Source organism: Lytechinus variegatus, chromosome 4, assembly GCF_018143015.1.
Source record: "Lytechinus variegatus isolate NC3 chromosome 4, Lvar_3.0, whole genome shotgun sequence".
NCBI classification, from domain to species: domain Eukaryota; kingdom Metazoa; phylum Echinodermata; class Echinoidea; order Temnopleuroida; family Toxopneustidae; genus Lytechinus; species Lytechinus variegatus.
In genome coordinates, this window is record NC_054743.1 from 33675777 (window position 1) to 33700029 (window position 24253).

At 37.2% G+C, this 24253-nt stretch overlaps 1 protein-coding gene across 5 annotated transcripts in view; it reads left to right on the forward strand.

The window, feature by feature from the left end:
- The window catches only part of LOC121413891 (dynein heavy chain 5, axonemal-like), a 76412-nt gene that overhangs the window by 26945 nt on the left and 25214 nt on the right, over window positions 1–24253 (forward strand). For all 5 annotated transcript variants that reach the window (XM_041606878.1, XM_041606876.1, XM_041606875.1 and 2 more), the window contains 27 exons: window positions 51–350; window positions 856–1096; window positions 1559–1758; window positions 2366–2519; window positions 3135–3401; window positions 5304–5432; window positions 6040–6258; window positions 6857–7003; window positions 7823–7995; window positions 8548–8726; window positions 9467–9654; window positions 10265–10459; window positions 11032–11166; window positions 11660–11767; window positions 12669–12780; window positions 14112–14299; window positions 14951–15193; window positions 15748–15861; window positions 16365–16523; window positions 17162–17278; window positions 17637–17769; window positions 18644–18762; window positions 19283–19405; window positions 19989–20231; window positions 20673–20825; window positions 22010–22150; window positions 22697–22790. In XM_041606878.1, coding sequence (XP_041462812.1) covers window positions 51–350; window positions 856–1096; window positions 1559–1758; window positions 2366–2519; window positions 3135–3401; window positions 5304–5432; window positions 6040–6258; window positions 6857–7003; window positions 7823–7995; window positions 8548–8726; window positions 9467–9654; window positions 10265–10459; window positions 11032–11166; window positions 11660–11767; window positions 12669–12780; window positions 14112–14299; window positions 14951–15193; window positions 15748–15861; window positions 16365–16523; window positions 17162–17278; window positions 17637–17769; window positions 18644–18762; window positions 19283–19405; window positions 19989–20231; window positions 20673–20825; window positions 22010–22150; window positions 22697–22790 — 4574 coding nt within the window. The remainder of the gene's footprint in view (window positions 1–50; window positions 351–855; window positions 1097–1558; window positions 1759–2365; window positions 2520–3134; window positions 3402–5303; window positions 5433–6039; window positions 6259–6856; window positions 7004–7822; window positions 7996–8547; window positions 8727–9466; window positions 9655–10264; window positions 10460–11031; window positions 11167–11659; window positions 11768–12668; window positions 12781–14111; window positions 14300–14950; window positions 15194–15747; window positions 15862–16364; window positions 16524–17161; window positions 17279–17636; window positions 17770–18643; window positions 18763–19282; window positions 19406–19988; window positions 20232–20672; window positions 20826–22009; window positions 22151–22696; window positions 22791–24253) is intronic.

Genomic DNA, 24253 nt, shown 5'->3' on the forward strand with positions numbered 1-24253 from the left:
ATCAATATCTTAAACGCGCTTTTCTTTCCTTTGATACCCTAACCTGTCAGGGGTCCCATGGTCCAAGGTATTGCACCCAGGGAAGCCAGCGACCGCCTCCAGCTCTTCCAAGCCCGCTTTGACGAACTCTGGGCCAAGTACATCACCTACTCTGGTGGTGAAGAGCTCTTCGGGCTGCCTGTCACCGAGTACCCTGACTTGCAGCGGATCAAGAAAGAGTTCAACCTTCTCCAGAAGCTCTATGGCCTCTACAACGCTGTCATTGAGAAGGTCAACGGATACTATGATATCCCTTGGGTTGATGTGGACATTGAGAAGATCAACGGAGAGTTGCAAGACTTCCAAAACAAGTATGTTCTCATGCTTAAGTTTCAGGTCTACGATTAGGTTGAGGTATACTTAAAATATTTGATATAATTTAGGCTTTATGTTGTATTCTGTAAATTTAAGTAATCATTGGAAGACCAGTTTAAAAAAGAGGATTTTAAATAACAAACTTGAAAGTATTTTTATAAGATAAAAACAAGGTCTTAGATCCAGTGGGTGATATGGTCTTGTGCTGTGGTATGCAATTAGACCATGTGTTAAAAGGTGCAGGTTTAGAGTTCTGTTCTTTGGCACAAACTTAATCTACACTTATGATTATACACTCAGGAGTTGAATGCTGACATGAAATTTCCTAGATCCTGTGAGTTACAACAGAGTAGCCTTGTAGAATGAGAAAAGATGGTAGTCATGTAAATCTATGTTCATATTATTCTGTTATTACCATGCTGCTATGTCAGAGACAAGTATTATGTATTTGGTATATGCATGCCTGAATTACAATCTAATTTTCTCTGTCAATTTTGGCAGATGCCGTAAGTTGCCCAAGGCCCTGAAGGAATGGCAGGCCTTCATGGATTTGAAGAAGAAGATCGATGACTTCAGCGAGTGCTGTCCCCTCCTTGAGATGATGGCCAACAAGGCGATGATGACCCGCCACTGGGATCGCATCGCGAACCTCACCGCCCATACCTTCGATGTGGAGTCGGATACATTCCTTTTGCGCAACATCATGACAGCACCCCTCCTCCCAAACAAGGAAGACATTGAGGTGAGATACATACTGGAAAATATTTGGTATTAACACGTTGGTGGCTGAGCCCTTATAAATATGGGCTGGAGTCTATGTAAAGCATGTTGTAGCAAATCTTTCAGTCTCCAGTGGGTTAAATGATGCCATTGGATTTTGAATCACAAGGTTGGATGCATGTCAGACCATTGACTTACTCAAAGGCATGAATCAATAATTGCCACTCTTGACCCAGGTGAAATGCAAGTGTGAGTAAAGGAAATCAGTACGGTTGGTGAACAAGGAAGATGCTTCAGACAGAAGCGGTTGAGAGTGTATCATCATCAGCCAGAGTCCGTAACCCTTGACAAGAGGGGAAAAGGCCGACTCAAATAAATGATAATGTGGACATTCCTTGAGAAGGATCTTTGTAAGCCTCATAACATTAGAAATTAACACAAAATCCTTAATATGGCCATTTCTTAATGCCTTCCTTTTCCTCAGGATATCTGTATCTCAGCTGTGAAGGAGAAAGACATCGAAGCCAAGCTGAAGCAGGTTGTTGCTGAGTGGAGTGTCCAGGACTTCCAATTCGGTAGCTTCAAGACCCGTGGTGAGCTCATGCTGAAGGGTGATACTACCGGTGAGATCATCTCCATGATGGAAGACAGTCTCATGGTCTTAGCGTCTCTCATGAGCAACAGGTTGGTAGTATTCATATCTTCCCTATTCAAGGATTTAATTTACAAAAATAAAAATATAACTCCAGCAATTACTACATTATGATAACATGATCTTGATACAACCATGAAAATTAAACAACCAAATGTAATACAGTAATTTGTTAGGTAAATTGTCTTCTTGTAGATGTTTGACAAGATTGTACATTGTATGTTATTGACGAATTGGCATATGTTGCCAAATTTCTGTTACGATCACTATCATCATCATCATCATCATCATCATGACATTGACCATCATCATCACCGTCACATCATCATTGCCCTCATTGCCTCCATCATCAACGTGATTACTGTCATGACTAATCATCACTATCACTATCATCATCATCATCATTATCATCACCATCACCATCGTCATCTTTATCTTCATCATCATCATTCATCACCATCAACACCATTATTATCATCATTATCATCATCATCAATCATCATCATCTTATCATCATCATCATCACTATTGTCACCACCGCTTTCAAGCTCACTCAAGGTCTTTACTCACTGCTGCAATCCATGCTACCACTCATCTATAGGTTACAATTATGTGATATTGTACTATTTACCTTCCCAGGTACAATGCCCCATTCAAGCCCGAGATCCAGAAGTGGGTCCAGCGCCTGTCCAACACCACAGAGATCATTGAGAATTGGATGCAGGTGCAGAACCTCTGGGTCTACCTGGAAGCTGTGTTTGTGGGTGGTGACATCGCCAAGCAGCTGCCACAGGTTAGTAATGATGGTCATTTCCTGGGCCGTGTTTCATAAAGCCTTTGTCAGTTATTTACACTGACTTATTTTCTCTGAGCCAATACATGTAGGATGCGAGGATTTTGATAGTTTATAACAATTATAAATTACTGGCTATATCGTGCAATGCTTCCCTGGCCTGATCTGACCTGGGGGTCGTTTCATAAAGCTACTCATAACTTACAAATTTATCCATTACTTGTGACTCCTTGTTTTTCCATATTATAACAAAATGCTTGTTTTAAACAAGAATTATAAAATGAAACCAAAAATGGATGTCTTGGAAATCCATCTGACACATCTATGAAGGATCCTATCTTGGCATTCCATGAAAATGTACGACTGACCTACACGTGCAACCATCTCAAATAATTTTGTATTGATTTTCTTCTTGTTCATATGAAAGTTGTAATACTCTGATATCTTCATGGCTTGAGCAGTTCATGGATTGATATGATGAGGAGGGGGGGGGGCTGACATCCAAAAAAATTGATTATATTTTTAATTGCCCATTTGTTTGTTATGAAAGCACTCCGCGTTTTGTCCAAGAATCATCCTTCCATTTTCCGCTACCTGTTTCTTCTTGCCTTCCAGGAAGCAAAGAGGTTCAGTAACATCGACAAGTCCTGGGTGAAGATCATGCAGCGTGCCCATGAGAACACCAACGTGGTCGGGTGCTGCGTGGGAGACGACACCCTCTCCCAGCTCCTGCCCCATCTCCTGGAGCAGCTGGAGATCTGTCAGAAGTCCCTGACTGGCTACCTGGAGAAGAAGCGTCTGGTCTTCCCCCGGTTCTTCTTCGTGTCCGATCCCGCCCTTCTTGAGATCCTTGGTCAGGCTTCCGACTCCCATACCATCCAGGTGAGTGTTTCTCTTCAAACTATTCAACTTATGATGAACAGGGCCCTGTGACACAATACGTTGTGATTAATCACAGGGCTGATTTGTATTCTTGATTGCATTGATCATTATGTGAAATCACACATACAAACCAACTTTAGATCAATTGCTAAGTTTTTTGTCACTGGCCCCAAATTATGATGCATGCAAATGGTTAGACTGATATGTGAAGGATAGATAGATTTAAGTTGAGTAAAAAATATCAAAATGCAGTTCTTTTAAAAGAATTGATTACATCATTGTAGATACATCACAGTCTTTTGTATAAGATTTTCCAAGGCATGTGCTTTATACTCCCCAAGCTTCAGTAGACAAAATTAGAATGGTACTGACAAATAAACCAAATGTCTGTGATCATACTTACCCAGTTGGAACTGTTTGTATATTGGCAATTCCATATAGTATGTACATCGAGCCCTATATCAGAGATGCCAACCGTTATAAGAAATTACAATGTGAGTGACCAAATTGCTGAACCAAATGTTTTGTCACGAGACAAAACATATTTACAACAACTTTTCGCTCGGTCACTCAATCGGGAAGTAAACACTAAATTTACAGTAGAACACATCTCATTAATATTGGCAACTCTTGGCAACTCTGCTATATGCAGGGCATTCATGAAGTGATCTGCCTTTGTTCTGTGTCACATGAAAGTTGTAACATTCTCAAGTATAATGGCTGGAGTAGTTCATTTGGTGAAATAAGAATCGAAAAAAGGGGCTCAGATGTGCATAGAGGTTGATTATTTTATTTGTATCGCCCATATATGGCTAATTTAGGATAATTCTTGATAGATATTCTTACTTTTTTAGTGTATTGCATGCATTACATAATATCTTGCACTATAATGTATGAAAGTAAAACTTGTTATTGAAGTTATTATTTTTTTGTTGCTTTTTATTATGTTATATACATTTTGGACTTGCAGCCAAACTGGGTGAGAGTTGATCAGATAGCACACTATTGTTGTCCTCTCTTGTGATTGGTGCTTTAACTACAAATCTCCCATAGAAAATGTCCTTCTTCTATTTAAGTTTCACAAACAGACAAATAGTTGTCACTTATCACAGATGTGAAGCTGTATCTTGTTATTGTGTCCCTATGAAAATTTTTCACACAGTACAAAAGACCCACTCTTAATGTACATATTTTTTTTCTTATGTATGTCTTTATTTAAATGATGTTGTTTATTTATTTACATATTTGTATTTTTTTTTCTGTAATTGACATAATTAGTGTACTAGATTTACTTTTCTGCAAAATTATTGATAGATCTTGTGCTCTAGAGTTGACACAAAGTGCAAAGAACACCATGTACTTCTCCTTTTAGGCACCTGCATATCATGTAGTAAAACTATTATATAAAAAATGTATATGGAAGAAACTCATTAGATAGTTCAATATTTTTTTATTGAACCATCTTTCATCAGTCCACTATAGCTCCTGTAGTCTGTGTTTCTTTTACATTTCAAGTGCAAATAATTGAACTCATTCAGAGGGAATTACTAATATATCAGTCATTCTGGAGGAGGAGGTTATTCTCCACACCATATCAAAAACCTGGGCCCGATCTTACAAAGATGAATTGTAACTCTATGGAAGTCCACTAGTGTCATAATTTTTTCCACAGGAAATTTGCAAAATGTCGTTTGTAAACAAAGGACAACACACCAAATTGTCAAGAAATCAATGAATTTATGGGTATACATTCATATCTAGAAATTTTTTGAACAAGCATGTATTATGTGAGTTGACTTTGCTGTTGATCGGATCAATCACAACTATTTGTAAGACGGGGCCCATGTTCATGAATATATAATAATGATTGATTTCCTTGATTTGATTTGATATTGATTATAGGCTCATCTTGAAGGTCTGTTTGACAACGTGAAGACGGTCGATTTCCACGAGAAGAATTACGATCAGATCCTCGCCATCAGCTCCAGAGAGAAAGAGAAGATTGACCTGGTAACCCCAGTCAATGCTCAGGTAAGTAAGAGTCTAGTCAGGATGACATCCTAAAGATTTATTTCTATAAAAGTAGACCAAGATGTGGGGATGTTGAAAGCAAATGTATACATTCGATTGTAAAGTTTTACAATGTTATACATTAATTAATAGATTAATTTTAGGTGTAGCATTGTGGTTTACTCTCCTTGTTGAATTAAGTACAATATCAATTAATTTTAAGACATAAGGTTGATTTGGGACCCCAAAAATGATTGCGATCGATCGCATTATTCAAGAAGAACTTTGACCAGATTATTAGTGGCCCGTTGCAGAAACAGTCACTTTGAAAAGCAATCCCCCCAAAAAAATACATCAAGCGCAGGTCCCACATGCACGCATTTGATTCAACGAAAAGTTGGCAATGGCACCTGAACGCCAATGCAGACCTGATTAGATTATTGATATTGTTTGTTTCTTATTTCTGTTGAGGTGTGGTTAGGAGATTTGCTGAAGACAGTGAAGAAGTCCATCCACACTGTCATCAGGACTTTGTACATTGATCTCCATGACAAGGGGACAGAGTATTAGAACACCAATGCAGACTTGACCATGTGATTGATATTGTTTGTTTCTAATTTCCATTTAGGGTAATGTCGAGGTGTGGTTAGGAGATTTGCTGAAGACGGTGAAGAAGTCCATCCACACTGTCATCAGGACGTCGTACATCGCTCTCCAGGACAAGGAGAACTTTAACCTGATAGAGTACGAGAATACCTACGCAGCCCAGGTTGGTCTGCTTGGTATTCAGATGATCTGGACCAGGGACAGTGAAGAGGCCCTCAAGAATGCTCGCTCTGATAGAAAGGTACGTCTCGGCACAATTCGCAAGTTGTGATAATGATCTCACAATAAGTTGGAACAGAATCCGATAAAATTACCTCCCAAGTGTTTCTATGTTTGAATAAATTTTTTGCCAATTATGCTATTAGAAAATGTTTTATTAAGATATTAGCAAAATAAACATGGCATTCTTGCTAGGGGAGTGTTTCATCAGCCTTCGTTATCTGACAACTTTCATTGATTTTGATTAGCTGTGAAGCATGGTATAATGGTAAATGTCAAATAAAACAGGGGCCCGTTGCAGAAAGAGTTGCAATCAATCGCAACTCTAAAAATCATGCGTAACTTGATTTTCAACCAATCAACAGCACGCATTTGGGACTTGCGATTGATGTTTTGACTTGCGTATATATGCAACTCTTTCTGCAATGGACCCCTGGACTTGTCAGATGAAATGCTTCCCAGGTTATGGGTCTTTTTCAAAGCAATAACAACACACGGTCCCAGTCCCACAGTAACTTCTCGGTGTTGCCCATCTCCAGTGTTTGTGCTTCTCAGAATTTATGAAATTGCTATTTTCAAGAGATGCTGATCTGACGATTTTCATTTTCTTCCCTGTCCAGATCATGGCGACGACCAACCAGTACTTCCTTGACATGCTGAACATGCTGATCGACATGACCACACAAGAACTCACCAAGTACGAAAGAACCAAGTTTGAGACTCTCGTCACCATCCACGTCCATCAGAGAGATATCTTTGATGACCTGGTAAGTCAAAGTTTGTCCTTTACATTTGTAATGTTAGCAGTTGAGCTGAGGCAAACATTGAGGAAGTGATGCCCAAGATATGAATTCACTCTTTTTGGCAAACTATGAAGCATTGCTTTCAAATATTTATCTTGAATGACCATAGTATCATAGGCAATTTTCCTAATCATGAGATTAAAAATACTCTAGCGTGTTGAAAAAAGTACCTATAAGTGAATGATTAATTTGTAAAGCAAGGACTGCAATGAAGAGGACAAGAACAGGACAAGAGGACAAGAACTTTTCAAGCCTCTGGCTTTCCTAGGGTGTTTGATCCTCACATTTTACAATGTATATATCTACTCATGTGATTTTTACCTAATAAATGAATTGAATTGAAAAGATGGAATCTAAAGTGGTTCTAAAACTTGTAAACACAAAGGTATATGTAATTACTATGTCAAAAAATAATGTGTGAAAATCATGCTGCTCTGACCAGGATGTTAATAAGGGACCCTGGCTTGCATGACAAGTGTGGGGCCAAGTGAGATAATGAGGCTTCTGTTGAGGGAAGGTAACATTCTCAAATTAACCTAACCTATCTCTTACCTTTTAGTTTATTGACACAGTAGAGGTACTTTAACTTCCATTCATTCCTTTGCCAAAAGCTTATCAGACACAATTCTTTCTTTTGGCAATGTGATTTTCTCCCATCCCTTTTTCTTTGAGTAATCCTTCCAATTGTAATATTTTTCAATCAGAATAATGCAAGATTTAAACTTGCACATCTCATTACAAAGAATTGTTCCTAAGCACAACAATTTTTCTTGCATTTGATAGGTGCGAATGCACATCAAGTCCGTCAATGACTTTGAATGGCTGAAGCAATCTCGATTCTACTTCAACGAAGACACCGATGCCTGCATCATCTCCATCACTGATGTAGATTTTGCCTACATGAATGAACCTGTGGGGTGTACAGACAGATTGGTGATCACTCCACTTACTGACAGGTAGGTATAGCATCACAGTAGGAGGGACAAATCAAAATATTTCTCCTTTAATCTTTTCTTTGCTTATAATGTAGAGATACCAAATTTAGTTACGTGTATTTGAGGAAAAAAAATCTAATATTCAACTTAAATTCTTGGTTACTAAAACTGCAGGCCAAGGCAGTATTTTTATGGTGGTGTCTTTTACACATGTTGAGACAAAGTTAAACCATCTTGGTAAAGATATAATCTATGCTCATGTATATACTCATGAGCAAGTAGTGGTGTTGTTTTTCCATCTCCCTTTATGAACCTTCCATATTTTACTATTGTAAATTGAAGTCAAATTGCAAAATGGAAGCAGGGAATTGCTGACTATTTGTGTGAGATATTTGAAGCCAAAAAGTTGAAATATAACTCTAAATATATTTATTGACTATTTGTAAGATATTCCAGTCCATCATCGTGCAATATAATTTTATATATATGTTCGTTGCCTATTTTTAAGATATTCCTAACCACTATCCTGAAATATAATATGAGATATATGTTTCTTCTGTCTCCCGTACCTAGATGTTACATCACTCTAGCCCAAGCCCTGGGTATGAGTATGGGTGGTGCCCCTGCCGGTCCTGCTGGTACGGGTAAGACCGAGACAACCAAAGACATGGGAAAGGCCTTGGGCAAGTACGTTGTGGTCTTCAACTGCTCTGATCAGATGGACTTCAGAGGATTGGGCAGAATCTACAAAGGTAACCATTGTTCTCTTACTTTCTTCTTTCTCTTTTTCTTCATCTTCCTTTTTTCCTCTTCCTCTTTCACCCACTTGTCATCATCTTTCTCCTTCTCTTCCTCCTTTTTCCTTCTCTTTTTTCTTTGTTTCATCCTCTTCCTCCTCCTCCTCTTCACCTTTTCTTCCTCTTCTCCCTCTTCTTAATTTTCTTCCCCTCTTCCATTTTCTTCCTCTTCTTTCTTTTTCCTTTTCAGTTAAATACACACTGCTTTTGGCATATCATTCTGCTTCTACTTGTCAATCACCCAAGTGAATAGTGCATATTGATGACAAGCAGCCAAAAACATACTTAATAAAAAAAAACCCCATATTTTATTATTCGAAATAGACACCAGAAATGAAAAACTCAGAAAATTTGTTTTGCCCAATTGATCGTGGGCCCGGCAGCCGCTGTGCAGCGCCAGATTGACGAGGCTCTATCCCTTTAATTGTTGAACACCAAACAGGGTAGCAGTAACTCCCATCTTTTGACCTCTTTTGGTCTGACGTGGCCAGGATTTGAACCCCCGACCTCCCGGTTGTGAGACGAACGCTCTACCAACTGAGCCAACACACCGGTTAATAAAGGCACCTTTGTTGCAGATGAAGATGAATCTGCAAACCTATGAATTTTCTCACAACATAGTCCATGAAATGGATCAATCATTTTGGCTCAGCAGATCTTGAAGACTTCTCATATATATTCTCTTGTTCCCGTAGGTCTTGCTCAGTCTGGATCATGGGGCTGCTTCGATGAGTTCAATCGTATTGAGCTCCCTGTACTCTCTGTGGCCGCTCAGCAGATCTACATTGTACTCACGTGTAAGAAAGAACGTAAAAATCAGTTTGTCTTCACTGATGGTGACATCGTCGACATGGACCCAGAGTTTGGTATCTTCTTGACCATGGTAAGACTGTTGCCCGGCCATACTATTGATTCTCTATGTGGTGGAGAGGATTACAGTCTCACTTTTACTACGACTGATTTTTGTCAGATTTATTTGCCCTTGAGATTTGGAGAGTAATATATTTATTATTATCTTGAATAAGTTGGTTGTCTTTTTTGCAATCATTCCTATTTTATTTAATACAACTTAGAATTCTTCAATAGGTTTGTGAGTTGGGTTCAGGGTGAGGTTTCGGATAGGGTGTGGTTTGAAATTAAGGGTTGAAGTTGGTCATATATGAATATATGAATATATATGACTTTTTTTTCTGCTATTTTTGTAACAATTAAAAAAAAAAAAATCAGGTCTCAATATATTTAAATTAGATTATTAGATTGTATATATGCATACGTTATTAATTATATCATTTGCTTATTATGTTATGCTATGAAAAAATGATTTCACTTTTATATGCTTTTGTTTATTTGGAATGTGGAAATAAATAAATCAAATCAAATCAAATTTGCAGTGGAGTATTTGTCGCCGGAATACATGGTACCAAATTTATGCCCACCTCCAAGGTATGATCCCAAAGGTAAAAAAATAAACCATTTCCCACCTCTGTTTGCAGAATCCTGGTTATGCCGGACGTCAAGAGCTTCCCGAGAACCTGAAGATCCAGTTCAGGACTGTAGCCATGATGGTACCCGATCGTCAGATCATCATGAGGGTCAAGCTAGCTAGCTGTGGTTTCCAGGGCAATGTCATCTTGGCTCGCAAGTTCTACACACTCTACAAGCTCTGCGAGGAACAGCTTACAAAGCAGGTGAGATGATTAAGGGAAATGAATGATGAAACTGAAGTAAAATGATCCATGTTTGTAACTCGATTCCTTGGGAGTGTTTTAGCAACATTTGTTTCCTTACAAGTCGTCAGATCTGAAAACTTTTCTTGATTTGCTGAGAAGTACAGTTGTTTGACTGTTGGAATGGTAACTAAGTACTTTCATGAATTACTTTCCAGGACCATGTTTAATTAGGAATAGGAAAGAAATAGATAGTGAGTGACTAATTATACTGAAGACGTATCATGGTGTGCTAGCAAATGATCTTCTTGTTTTTAGCAGGTTTGAGGAACAATATGCAGATACTGTGCTCAAATGAATATTAATTAATATTGTGAAGCAACTTTATATAAGTTTATCTATACTTCTCAAGAACTGTTTCAGGAAGCTGTGTTTATTTTTGCATGTTGATATATGGTGTCATATCTCTATAGCTAATTATGTGATTGTTGAGTAGATTTTGCTTGTATTGTAGGAATGTTTGAGAGTGTCTGCTCTTTGTAATCGTAATACATATCGTTTCACTATCAATGATGTTCCTTTGTTGATTGTAGGTTCACTATGACTTTGGTCTTCGTAACATCCTGTCTGTGCTGCGTACCCTGGGAGCCTTCAAGAGATCCAACCCACAGGATAGTGAGAACATGATTGTCATGAGGGTTCTCAGAGACATGAATCTATCCAAACTGGTAAGCTCCCCTTTCATTCATTCGTGTAGACCTCCAACTCATTCGGAATATAAAGTTAAGAATCTGGATTTTTTGCCATGCTGACCATTTTCCTATTTTTTTATTTAATAATTTTACTTCCAACTGCCATGGGAAATGTTTTTTGCCATCTTTCGTAAAATCATCGCTATTTGTCAATCAAAAAAAATTTAAAAAATGAAGAGTGTTTTGACTCCTTAGGTTTGAGATGATTTCCTATTTTGAGCTACATACATGTATCTTTTTTTGCTCCAAGATTATACCCCCACAGTGCTAATAGTATTAAGTGACAGACTTTGAGAATGTTATATGCTTTGACGGGAGACAAGATACCTCGGTGGGTAGCGGACCAGCCATGCAAGCTTGGGCCACTGGTTCTACCCCAGTCAGGGCAGTGACATTTTTTCTTATTCTTTTTCTTAATTATTTTCACTTTCAACCATTATGATCATGAATATATATTGTATTTGTCCAGGTTGATGAAGATGAACCCTTGTTCTTGTCTCTGATTGATGATCTGTTCCCTGGGATGACACTAGACAAGGCTGGGTACCCTGAGATAGAGGCTGCCATAGAGAAACAGGTAACACCTTGATAGCATTTATCACCCCTCCTCTCTCCCAGTTAGAAACATGATTCAAAACACTTTTGCCATAGGTTTTATCAAACATTTTATTGTCGTATTTCATTGCAAGGAGGAGGGATCCTCTTATGCTTTTTATTTCAACTTCGATCTTTTTCTTTGGTGTGGAAATGGATGGTACAAAGGTTTTCATGCCTGAACTCGCTTCTGACTTAAACACCTTTATGATCGCACAAATTAGCATGATTAAAAAATACTTTTCAAACCATGTGTATCATCTGTCAACAATACCCTGAAACTTGATTAGAAAACCTATTTCTACCCCAGAAAAGAAATAATGGACATACTCCTTGACATTTCTACTTTGTAATTTCATTGTATTTGATGGTTTAGTATCTTTGCAGGGTATTATTAGAACTTGCACCTGTTAGAACTCCTAACTAGAAGATTTGATAATAATTGATGAAGGTTCAAGAAATGCTTGGATTAGACATCAATTGTACATAATCAACATTTTGTATGCCCTACCCCTGTTTTTATTTGAAAAATTTGACTTCACTTCATTAACTACTCAAGCCAGGGGCCGCGGGATGTTTTTAAAGTGGGGGGGGGGGGCTGAGCCAAGAATGTGCGCTTGACCATGCAAAAATCACAATCACATGTTAACTTTTACATTTTTGTACATGGTTTTGGAAAAAAAGTGGAGGGGGGGGGGCTGAAGCCCCTCCCCCCCTCGCTTCCGTGGCCCCTGCAAGCCATGATCATTTGAGAACATTTCCTTATATGCATTGACTCAAATGTATGTACTTAATGGAATTTCCTTTATTGATTGTTGAAGAGGGCTCCATATTTTCACTACATTTGCTAGTTGTAATATGTGACCCATACTCTTTTGTAATAGATCCGTGAAGCTGGCTTAGTTCACCATCCTCCATGGACTCTTAAGCTCATTCAGCTGTTTGAGACTCAACGTGTTCGTCATGGCATGATGACCCTAGGACCCAGTGGTGCAGGTGTGCTACATTCATAATGCCTTTCTTTAAAGATTTGATAACCACTTCCCCAGAAGCATTTGTCATTGCTCCATTTCATGTCTCCATGAAATGAATGTTTATGTCCTAAAATTGTTATCCTTGTGGCTAATAAGCAACGATTTGTTCTCATCAAATGTATTTACTATGTACATGGAAATCTATCTTGGTTGGGATCTTGACAAAAGCAAAAATAACTCCATATTTCTGTTGTTAACTTTTTCTAACAGTAGGGCAATTCTATAAAAGGATAGACCTTTTTGTACGTCGGACCCACGTTTTTCTCAAGTCTTACTTCACTTTCAAAACTTACCAAGTCATGGTCCTTTGAGAAAGTACAGACTTTCAAAAGAACAAAAAATCAGAGACAGAAAGTTTCATGAAGGTCCCACCACATATAGGGTGGCGTATGTACATATTTTATGGAATTGCCCAGAAGTGCATTCTTATCCTTTTGATGAATTAATAAGATGAGGATGGAGGGTGATGATGATGATGATGATAATGCACAGCATTTGTATAGCGCCATGAATCTGTCAAAGACATTCAAAGGCGCATTTTTGGAGGAGCCAGCCAATCTGGGTTGCAAAGAAGAGCGCGAACACAGATCTGTGACCCTCAGGTCTCTCCTGATAGTAACTGGTTGGGGGAATGCAGGTGGACCACTACACCAGGGTTTCCCCCTACTCTTTTTCGAATAGTGCAGTGGGTGCTTTACGTGCAAAGGTGGTAACTCTCCTCTACACGGGACCTCTATTTAACGTCCTATCTGAGGGATGGGGTGTACTGAAGTGTACAAAGTGGAGGGAGGGGATGAGGGCTATCATGGCCGCGAGTGAGATAAAGCCAACCATCCCTGTTCGATGCGCACAATACTTATATAGCTTTTTAGTACTAACTGAGTGACTGAGCATAATAACAACGATGACTTAGTAATAATAATAATAATAGGCAATTATATAGCGCCATCTATCTAGGAATAATCTATCCCAAGGTGCAGTGTTTATTATTTATATTACCCCGGCTTTAGCTCGAGCTGCCTTTCAGCGCTCATTGCATTCAAGGAATTAATCCTGCCTGGTACCCATTCACCTCACCTGGGTTGAGTGCAGCATAATGGGGATAAATATCTTGCTGTTCAAGGAAATTACGCCATGGCTGGGATTCGAACCCACGACCCTCTGTTTGAAAGTCAGAAGACTAATCCACGGAGCCACAACGCTCCGCTTTGGTCATCAATAATGGATTAGGATTGGATTATAATGAAATAGCAGCATGTGACATATATACTTTTCTTGCTATGTTTTCCTCAGGTAAGACCAAATGCATCCACACCCTAATGAAAGCGATGGGTGACTGTGGCGCCCCTCATAGGGAGATGAGAATGAACCCTAAAGCCATCACTGCTCCTCAGATGTTTGGAAGATTGGATGTAGCCACCAATGACTGGACTGATGGTATCTTCTCTACACTCTGGAGGAAGACACTCAAAGCTAAGAAGGTAATATTAGGTTACAGTAAAGTCCCCAGTTTTCTGCGATAAGGAATTCAGGAAAAATACAGAATAAAAAAATTGAATTTTTAAGGGGAGTGTTTCATCAACATTTTTACAAGTTGTCAGGTCTGAAAACTTTCCTTGAGATTGATTGGCTGAGAGTTACTGTTACCATGGTAATTTTCAAATAAAAGAGTAGTTGTCAGATAAAACTTCTGACAAGTCCTTTCCTGAAATGCTCCCCAGGTCAAGCAAATTTGAATTACAGAAAAATAAAGAATACAGTACAAATCAAGACAATATCCAATCGAATTAAATCTTGCATCATTGGAAGCAGTGCTGATTAAACCTTTTCAAAGTGTTCAGGTCTTTTCAGGATAATAAATACAAAATATGTTCATAATTAATCTGGTTAAAACTATAATTGTTGAGAAATCAGCAAAATAGTCTTGGCATTCCAACCAGGTGCTGTGTCATTTTCCAAGCAATACTTACACTATCCCACATGTGCTTATCTGTGTTAGCACTATTCAGTATGATTTTTTCAGTGAAGATTTCAATCTTTCAAAGATCAGGATGTATTAGGACTCTGTCATGAAATAATTTTTTTTTGTTGCAACTGCAAAATTAAGCTATAAACCTTTACTTCTCTGTCAGGGTGAGCACATCTGGATCGTTCTTGATGGACCTGTAGATGCTATCTGGATTGAAAACCTCAACTCCGTGCTCGATGACAACAAGACCTTGACCTTGGCCAACGGTGATCGTATCCCTATGTCACCAAACTGTAAGGTCATCTTTGAACCTCACAACATTGACAACGCCTCTCCTGCCACCGTGTCCAGGAACGGTATGGTCTACATGAGCTCATCCATCATGGATTGGCAACCTATACTGCAGGTAAATGCTCCTTACGAGCGGATTCAAACTTTGGCCATGTTATATAAGATGCTCTAAGGGATACAACACTACTGATCGTATACTTTCACTCTGTGCATTTGACAACTAAATTGTCTTATCACTCTTTTATATGCAAAGGTCATTGTAGGAAAAAACAGTTTATTGAACATGAGTTTGCATATTTTTTGGATGCTGTTTTATTACTTTGCTACACTATATTTATACAAAGGAACAAGAAAATTGTACAAGATTTACATGTATATCCCTATGTGTTTAATACTTTTCATATCTTGAAAACAATAGCAAATGTTATGTAGATTTTTTGCCACATATAAAAAAATGGACTTCCACTCTCAATTTGTGGGAAAGTCTCATAAGGGATACGTTGATCAAAACCTACTGATAAGAGACGTGGGATGGACGTCAGCAAAATATGTGAAAAATACATGAGCTATAGGTGAAACTGTTTACAAACAAAATCTTTCCCCAACAAGTTTAAATGCCACTTTGATATCATACTCATGAATGCTTAATTGATATTTTGATCCCATCAGGGTTGGTTGTTCACCAGACCAGCTACACAGCAGGAACTATTGATGTCTCTCTTCGAGTCAACCTACAAGGATCTCTATCTCTACGTCATTCAGAGCCTTGTTCCCAAGATGGAGGTCAGTGTTTCAAGTCCATTTGTTAAAAAATATAAATCTGGACGAGGTTTTGATATAATTTACTTCCATTATAACTTTTGATTCAAAGTTTCAAACGTACAAACTTCATTTATATCAAATTTCAGGATAAATTTGATGAAAGCTGAATTTGTAAATTTTAGATATATTTTATCCTCAGAAGAAGAATACCAAAGGTTTAAACGTTTTAGCCCCCCCCCCTTCAGAAGAATTATACATCACTCTCCATCTTAATTAACTTAATGATGATTTGATTAAATCTACATTGTTAGATCTTTTTTTTTTTTGGGGGGGGGAGCTTCTTAAAAGGTTAGATCATGAATTGGTACTGTAAAAGATGCATAAAAGTGAATGAGATTGTTTGTTAAATACCATGCCCATGTTAGCACTTAGGCTTGAATTTAAGCCCCTCTCGACCATTGACTCTTGCTAGATAATCAGTTAAGGATGCAGTTCGACTTTCACTGAACTATGATTGATTATAGGTGCTGGAGTGTATGTACGTGAGACAGACGATTGATCTTCTATCTGGTCTGATTCCTGGTGAGGATTCTAACCCATCTAGAGAACATCTGGAGAGACTCTACATCTTCTGTCTGATGTGGTCTCTGGGAGCACTCCTTGAACTCGATGATAGAAAGAAGGTAGGGTACATTTATCATATCCGCTCTAATCTCTTCAGGTCAAAGTTTAGTAGACATAGCTGTGCAATTCTATTAAACCCATGATCATTGCATATAAAGAATATTTAAAGTTTGCTTTATTCCTCTTACCTGTACCTCTCAAATGGGAAAATTAAAGTAAATTGGTTTGTGAGACCAAAGTTACTTATTCATTATATTCGGATGTTGGATTGGCACATTTGTATTCGGGTACGTCAGGTCTTATAAACTTAAAAAGTACAATCAATGTAAATAAAAGGTACAGTTAAAGGTACATGTAGCCATAAGTCTCTGCCAAACCATAACTGTATGAAGAGTTGCAACCAATTGTAAATATTGCTTGTAGCTCTCTGTCGCACCTTCCGAACAGATTCTTCATTTTGATTAAGAATATTATAGAGGACTAATGGTGTCTTTAACGAAATAGATGTTTTGGTAAGTAGGAAGTGAGGTCCTTTTAATGTAAACAAAACAAAGACCAAAACAAGCCCCAAAACAATCAAAGAAATTGATAGCAAAGTGAAGTTCAAAATGTTATGTGGTTCTCATATGGACTTTAATATGTTTGTGGCATTCTGTGATAATGTGAGTAATCTGTGACAACTTCCTTTTTTCCACAGATGGAAGCTTGGTTGGTTGAGAGAGGTGGACTCCTGCTACCAAAAACTGAACCTGGTCAAACTATCTTTGAGTTTGTGGTCAGAGATGACGGCCAATGGGAGCATTGGTCTGATAGGGTAAGAAGAGGTTTATTTCACTGTTTGAAGATAAAAATAAAGGTCATGATCATGATCATCACCACTGCCTCTGCTGCCACGGCTACATGTACTACCACCACCACCATCATCATCATCACCACCACCACCACTGTCATCACCACCATTGTTATCATCACCATCATCTTCATCATCATCACCATCATCATTACCATTATCATCATCACCATCATCTTCATCATCACCATCATCATTACCATCATCATTACCATTATCATCATCACCATCATCATCATCATCATCATCATCATCATCATTGTCATCATCACCACCATCACTACCACCACTATACAAATTTATTTTCTTCATCTTGTTACAGGTGCCCGAGTACATCTATCCCACCGACTCCACACCAGAGTATTCCTCAATCTTGGTTCCTAATGTTGACAATGTGTGCACAGATTACCTGATCCATACCATCGCCAAGCAGGAGAAAGCAGTGCTTCTTATTGGTAAGATCATCAACATATAGAAGGAGGGAATGAGGGAGGGGATTGAGCAGGGAAAGAGAAAATGAAGAATGAGTTCAGGGGCCTGCTTTATAAAGTTACCAGAGCTGCCAAGTAGTACGGATTTTCAGTATTTAGTACTGAAAAATGAGAAGAATACTGATGGTTTCATGCAAAATACTGATTTCTCAAGTTTCAGTTTTATGTGTTGTCCTATGGTATTTCTTTGAAACTACTTATTTTCTCGCCAAAATACTGATTTTTAGTTTTAAAAATACTGAAATGTTCTTGTTCAGGTTGGCAGCTCTGAGTTACTAGTACAATTATTGTACCTTTGTCATTATGACAACTACCATGGTAACAGGCCAATCATAATAAAGGTTTCAATGGTAGTTACAGTAATTGCAAAGTTATCATAGTTACAACTATTTGTGAAACTGCCCCCAGGATTGGGAATAAACCTATAATACCAGAGTCCTTTTCACAAAATCTTTAGATTCTATCTGATTGCAAGGGATTGAGACTCCACAATTTTATTATGAAAGGTCAATCTGTACATGGAATCGGGAGGTTGGAAAAGGGAAGAACAAAAATGGTTTTGATGATGACAAAGGGCTTTGTAAACTCATTAAAATCAAGCATATATAGATTGTAGAAAGAAAATTCAACTCCACTTGATTCAAGTCAACATTTCATTGTTGATTTCATCTCACAAAAGGAGAAAACAAAAAATAATGAAATACTAAGACAATATGAAAAGTGAGGCATTGGAATGATTGTGGTGTTTTAAGTACAATGTTTTATCGTTATGATATGCTAATGCGATTGTATTAGGTGAGCATTGTATCGATTGTATTGATTGTATCGATCATAACAGGTGAGCAGGGTACAGCTAAGACTGTGGTCATCAAGGGATACTCCAGCAAGTATGACCCAGAACACCATCTCTTCAAGAGTCTTAACTTCTCCTCTGCCACCACACCTAACATGTTCCAGGTATTTTAAAATTCAAAACTAAAGAAAGTAGTTGATGTTTGATACATGCGTATGTGAGCACTTGTATTGGTTGGCCAGTGTTAACTGGATGCATATTCTGACAGCCTAGTCAATGATAATATGGAGTGCACATATGCATGTACCCTATTTTGAGATCGTTCAAGGGTTTGCAATCACCTGTTGACTTAAAGTGTCAAATATTCTTGATATTTTCCATTGAATCTAAATATTGCTCTATTTAGATATAAGTCTTGTATCTGTTTGGAGGATATTTAAAATCTTTCAGCACGAGGACACATTGTCCTATGTTATGCTGGATCATGGCTTTATTTATGTATTTTAAGTATTATTTTTTTGTAGACCAGATTTTCATTTCCTTTGTATTTATGTCTGTATTGTCATTTCACTTTACTTTGATGAGGCCCCCCCCTCACCACAACCACCGCAACAAAAAAAAAAAATAGCTGACGTGTGTATTGTTTTGTAAGTGTCTTCATTATTGTTTTTCCCATGTTCACAGAGAACCATTGAGAGCTATGTTGACAAGCGTGTGGGTACAACGTATGGACCGCCAGCTGGTAAGAAGATGACAGTGTTTGTTGATGACGTCAACATGCCAGTCATCAATGAATGGGGAGATCAGGTAAGATCTGATAAAGATGATATGATGATAATGACAGTAATATTTTGCTTTTTACATTCACTTCATATATCATAGGGGTATCTCATTGGACTTGAAACTAGTTCGTGACTAGTTTGCAACTCCATATTTTGGTAATAGCAGAGATGTCTCTGAAAATTAGACTCCAAGTGGTTGCAAGAAATGAAATATGCATTTTTTTTATAGACTATTTAGAGTTTTTATCGGTTGTGGATATTATTTTGTTTTAGAGACGTCTCAGAGACTTTGCTGTGACTCGGAAGACGTCTCTTCAACTTTCTAAAGAATCGATTTACATCTGTCTTGGAAATATCTCTGATTCGTTCCCTGGAAGTTGCCCAGTTGTGAGAGCCAGACCAGTTTTGTCATAAGACATACATGTAACAGATTCTTATCTGTAAAAAAATTGAAAGATCTCCATTTTAAAAAATGTGTAATTTTCTGAATATTAGATTCACTCAACGTAAAAAAAAGTCAGTTGCAACTTTAGCAAAGCATTTATTTCAAATTTCTGAATGGTAAGGAGTTTCTCATCAGATATTTGAATATGCTCACTAAATTTCAGATCACCAATGAGATTGTTCGTCAGTTGATGGGCACCAAGGGTTTCTACAGTCTTGAGAAGCCCGGTGAGTTCACCAGCATCGTCGACATCCAGTTCCTAGCCGCTATGATCCAGCCTGGAGGAGGCCGTAATGATATCCCGCAGCGCCTCAAGAGACAGTACAACATCTTCAACTGTACCCTGCCGTCCAACAACTCCATCGACAAGATCTTCAGCACTGTCGGAACTGGACACTACTGCAAGGTATGAACGAGATGCCGAGGGAGCATTTCATGAAGCAAATAGTCACTGATTTTCACCTACTAATTTGCTCTGAGCCAGTCAGATGCAAGGATTTCAGTAGCTTGTAACAAATAGTGAAAATCACCAACTATTTGTTTTTCATGAAATGCTTGCTAAGTGTCCCTGATTATTTCAGAGACACCCTAGGAACTTATTCTTAACTTATGTTTATTTAAACCCAATCTCAGCTCTAAAGTTGTTTGTACATATATAAAGATTGATTATTTTATTGAATTGCCCATATGCTAGTAATGGCTCTTTTCTCCATTAAGGAAAGTCATCCTGTGTACATGCATGAAAACTTGGAAATATCCATCAGTAAAAAAGAAATGTACTTGTAGGACCAATGACTTATGACAGCAATTTGTCATTTAGAACCTCTTTGATTTATATCCCTTGTAGGAACGTGAGTTCAATGCTGAAGTCTGTCAGCTAGCCGCCAGTCTCGTCTCCTGCACCAGGAAGTTATGGCAGCGTACGAAGATCAAGATGTTGCCCACCCCTGCCAAGTTCCATTACATCTTCAACCTTCGTGATCTCAGTAGAATCTGGGAGGTAGGTTCATTCATTCAATTTTATTTTGTCTGATATCTCTGTCTATGTCTGCATTATTCGATTAGTTCCATGACATTTACTCCGGCGACAGTTGCTCAGCTGTAAATTCCACATGCTAATAAGATGACCAACCTCAACCCTGGATTTGATACTATACCCTGTCTTAAACCTAACATAAAACCCTTTTGCAACCCTAACCCTAATCCTGTTACTTAGACGAAATAAAGCCCAGAGAAATTGTCGCTGTATAAAATGTTGTGTCACCATTTAATTAGTTATTATCGTATCAGAAACAATTTAGTGTGACTAAGCTTAGTACTAACAATCTCGGTAACGTGTCTTATTGATGATTGCTTTCAGTAATTGGTTTTCTAAGGCCCAAATTGCATAGATATAACAGATTCAAATCTGATTGAAACCAAGATTAATCTGAATTCGATTTAAAGGACAAGTCCTCCCCAACAAAAACTTGATTTGAATAAAAAGAGACAAATTCAACTAGCATAACACTGAAAATTTCATCAAAATCGGATGTAAAATAAGAAAGTTATGACATTTCAAAATTTCGCTTCATTTCACAAAAACAGTTATATGAACGAGCCAGCTACATCCAAATAAGAAAGTCGATGATGTAATTCACTCATTATTTCTTTTGTTTTTTATTGTTTGAAATATGAAATATTTTGATTTTCTCATCATTGTCATGTGAAATGAAGTTTCATTTCTCCCTGAACACGTGGAATTCCATTATTTTAATATTTTGTGCTTCAGGCAAGGAGGTCCTAATCGTCAAATTCGTAAAAATTGAAATATTGTATAATTCAAACAATAAAAAACAAAAGAAATAGTGAGTGAGTGACATCATCAACTCTCTCATTTGGATGTAACTGGCTCGTTCATATGACTATTTTGTTAAAAATAAGCGAAACTTTAAAATGTCATAACTTTCTTATTTTACATCCGATTTTGATGAAATCTTCAGCATTGTGCTTGTCTGATTTTTCTCTATTGATTCAAATCAACTTTTTTCTAAGGTGGAATTGACCTTTAAGTATAAAACAACTCTTGGTGAATCAAGGTCATAATATCTTATCTGTTGTTTACTTGCTTATATATGGTGGATCCTTCCATGAATGTTCACTTTGAAACTGATTAAGTGTGATATTTGTTTTATCTTCATATAGGGTATGTTGAACAGTGATGCTGAAGTGATCAGTAATACGGCAGTCCTACTTGGTCTATGGAAGCACGAATGCACCCGTGTGATTGCTGATAGATTCGTCAGTCAGGAAGACAAGGATTGGTTTGAAAAGACCATCAAACATGTGAGCCTTTCATTTATGGATTTTTTCCTTGAGTCAAATTCATTTAATAGTCTTTAGCCTAAAGCTATGATGGTAGAAGTTAGGAGACAAGGAAATGTTGCATGGACCTGTCATGAATGATATGTAGCAGGTGTAATATGATGATGTTTATTATAATCATTATAATTGTTATGATTACACAGCTAATTGTATTAGTGCTATTGTTTTTTGGGGTCATTTGCAAGTCCTCCATTACAAGAATATCACTTCTGTACAAAACAGAAAATATGAGTGTGACCAAAAGTGTTATGAAATATTTCTTGCACATGCAGAAAAATTAGTTAGAGAAATTAAAAATTGTGAAAATCTAATTGTGCAAAATTATCTTTTGCATTTAGAGTAAGGCTTGTTATTACAGTGATTAGTTACTTTTAGATAGAATGGAAAATAATTTCAAGTGCAGAAAATTAAGGAAGGGATTCTACTTTGTCTGAATAATCCAGCTACAAATAATTCATTACATTGTTGGATTACTATCATTTTTTCACCGTTATTTGTTTGTTGCAGACAATTGAAGAAGACCTAGGAACGTCCTTTGCAGAGCAGCTCCCCAAAGAACCATTGTTTGTTGACTTCTTGCGTGATGCTCCAGAAATCACAGGTAAACAATTTATTTTATGGCCTAACCAAAGATTAAGAACATTGTGTAAATGACACTTTAATATCTTGCTGGAATTAAAGGACAGGCTATTTTCAGTTTTGTTGGTTGAGCAATTTTAGAGCTCTTTGAAAGACCAACCCCTTCAAAACCTGGAACAGTTTGATCTGTCGGATAAGGATTTTTCATGTTTTCGATGATTTCAAATCTGCATAAGTGGCCCAATTCGGGTTTGGAAGTTTGACATAAATTTAATACAAAGAATACTAATGATCTTTCATTTAATTACAAGGTACATGTATAAGAATGATTTTTCAATGTCAAATTTAGTTAGCTTAAAAATGAAAACACTTGTCAAAATCAAACTTTTCTAATTACAAAGTTTTAAGCATATGGCAATATATCATGAATCCTCAATGTTTTGAGGCACTGTTTTAACACACAATTTCCAATTTATTTTTCTCTTTGAAATTGTTTGTAAGTATGATTCGGTATCTCTGGATATTTTTCTCAAATAGCTGAATCCAAGCGCATTTAGTTTGTCCCGACCTTATGATTTTATTATGCATGAATTTAGCACACAACACATGAATGTTAATATAGACACAACTTTCCACTTGTTTGTTTATATAAGTATCCATAGTTTCAATACTTTATTTGCAATGTAAATTATTATCCTGTAAAATATATACTGTCAAAGAAGAGATGTATGAACTATAAGCTACTGTAATATATTTCCAATAATTGCTGATATATATTCCATTAATTTTGTAAACATTTGTGATGAAACTTATAATAAAGGCTTGATCTTTAACTTGAAAAAGTGAGGAAAGAAACATGTCAGTTGTCATCATTGTTGAAGGATAGTAGTTTTTCCCACTGATTTATTTTCCAATTGGTGTTCCTGTGCCATACACTCTGATGAAAAATTTGTTCATTATAGGACGTCCTTTGAAAAACACTTTATATAGCTTCACATTGCATGTGTCTGTCTTATCATTTATGAAATGTTGAATTGTAATGTGTAATGCAGTCTATGCAACTTTCATTGTATTAAACTGTGTAGTCATTGCCTTATCATTAATTGTTTGTTTATACACAAAGCTATCTGTACATATTTTGATTTTAGTTTTATCTATTAGAATATTTTGACTATTCTGATTTTTTTTATATATGATTTTGTCTTTCATGTGTTGTTGTTAATGAATAGGTCCTAGTTTATGTATACATGACCTAACAGTAGTTTGATTTATTTTATGCTTCAAATTGAATATTCTGAGAAATTCTCTGATGAAATGTGACTCCAATTGTCGAGTCACTTTTGATTTTCCTGAATTCTGTTTGAATGTCAGCCTTCTCCAAGAGGGTCTTTGCCTTGTTCTGAACTTCTTCCACTAAACTTTTAAAAACAGTTTTCAGTTCCTTTCAGGAATGATGCACAACACTTTTATTGGATCATGAAACTG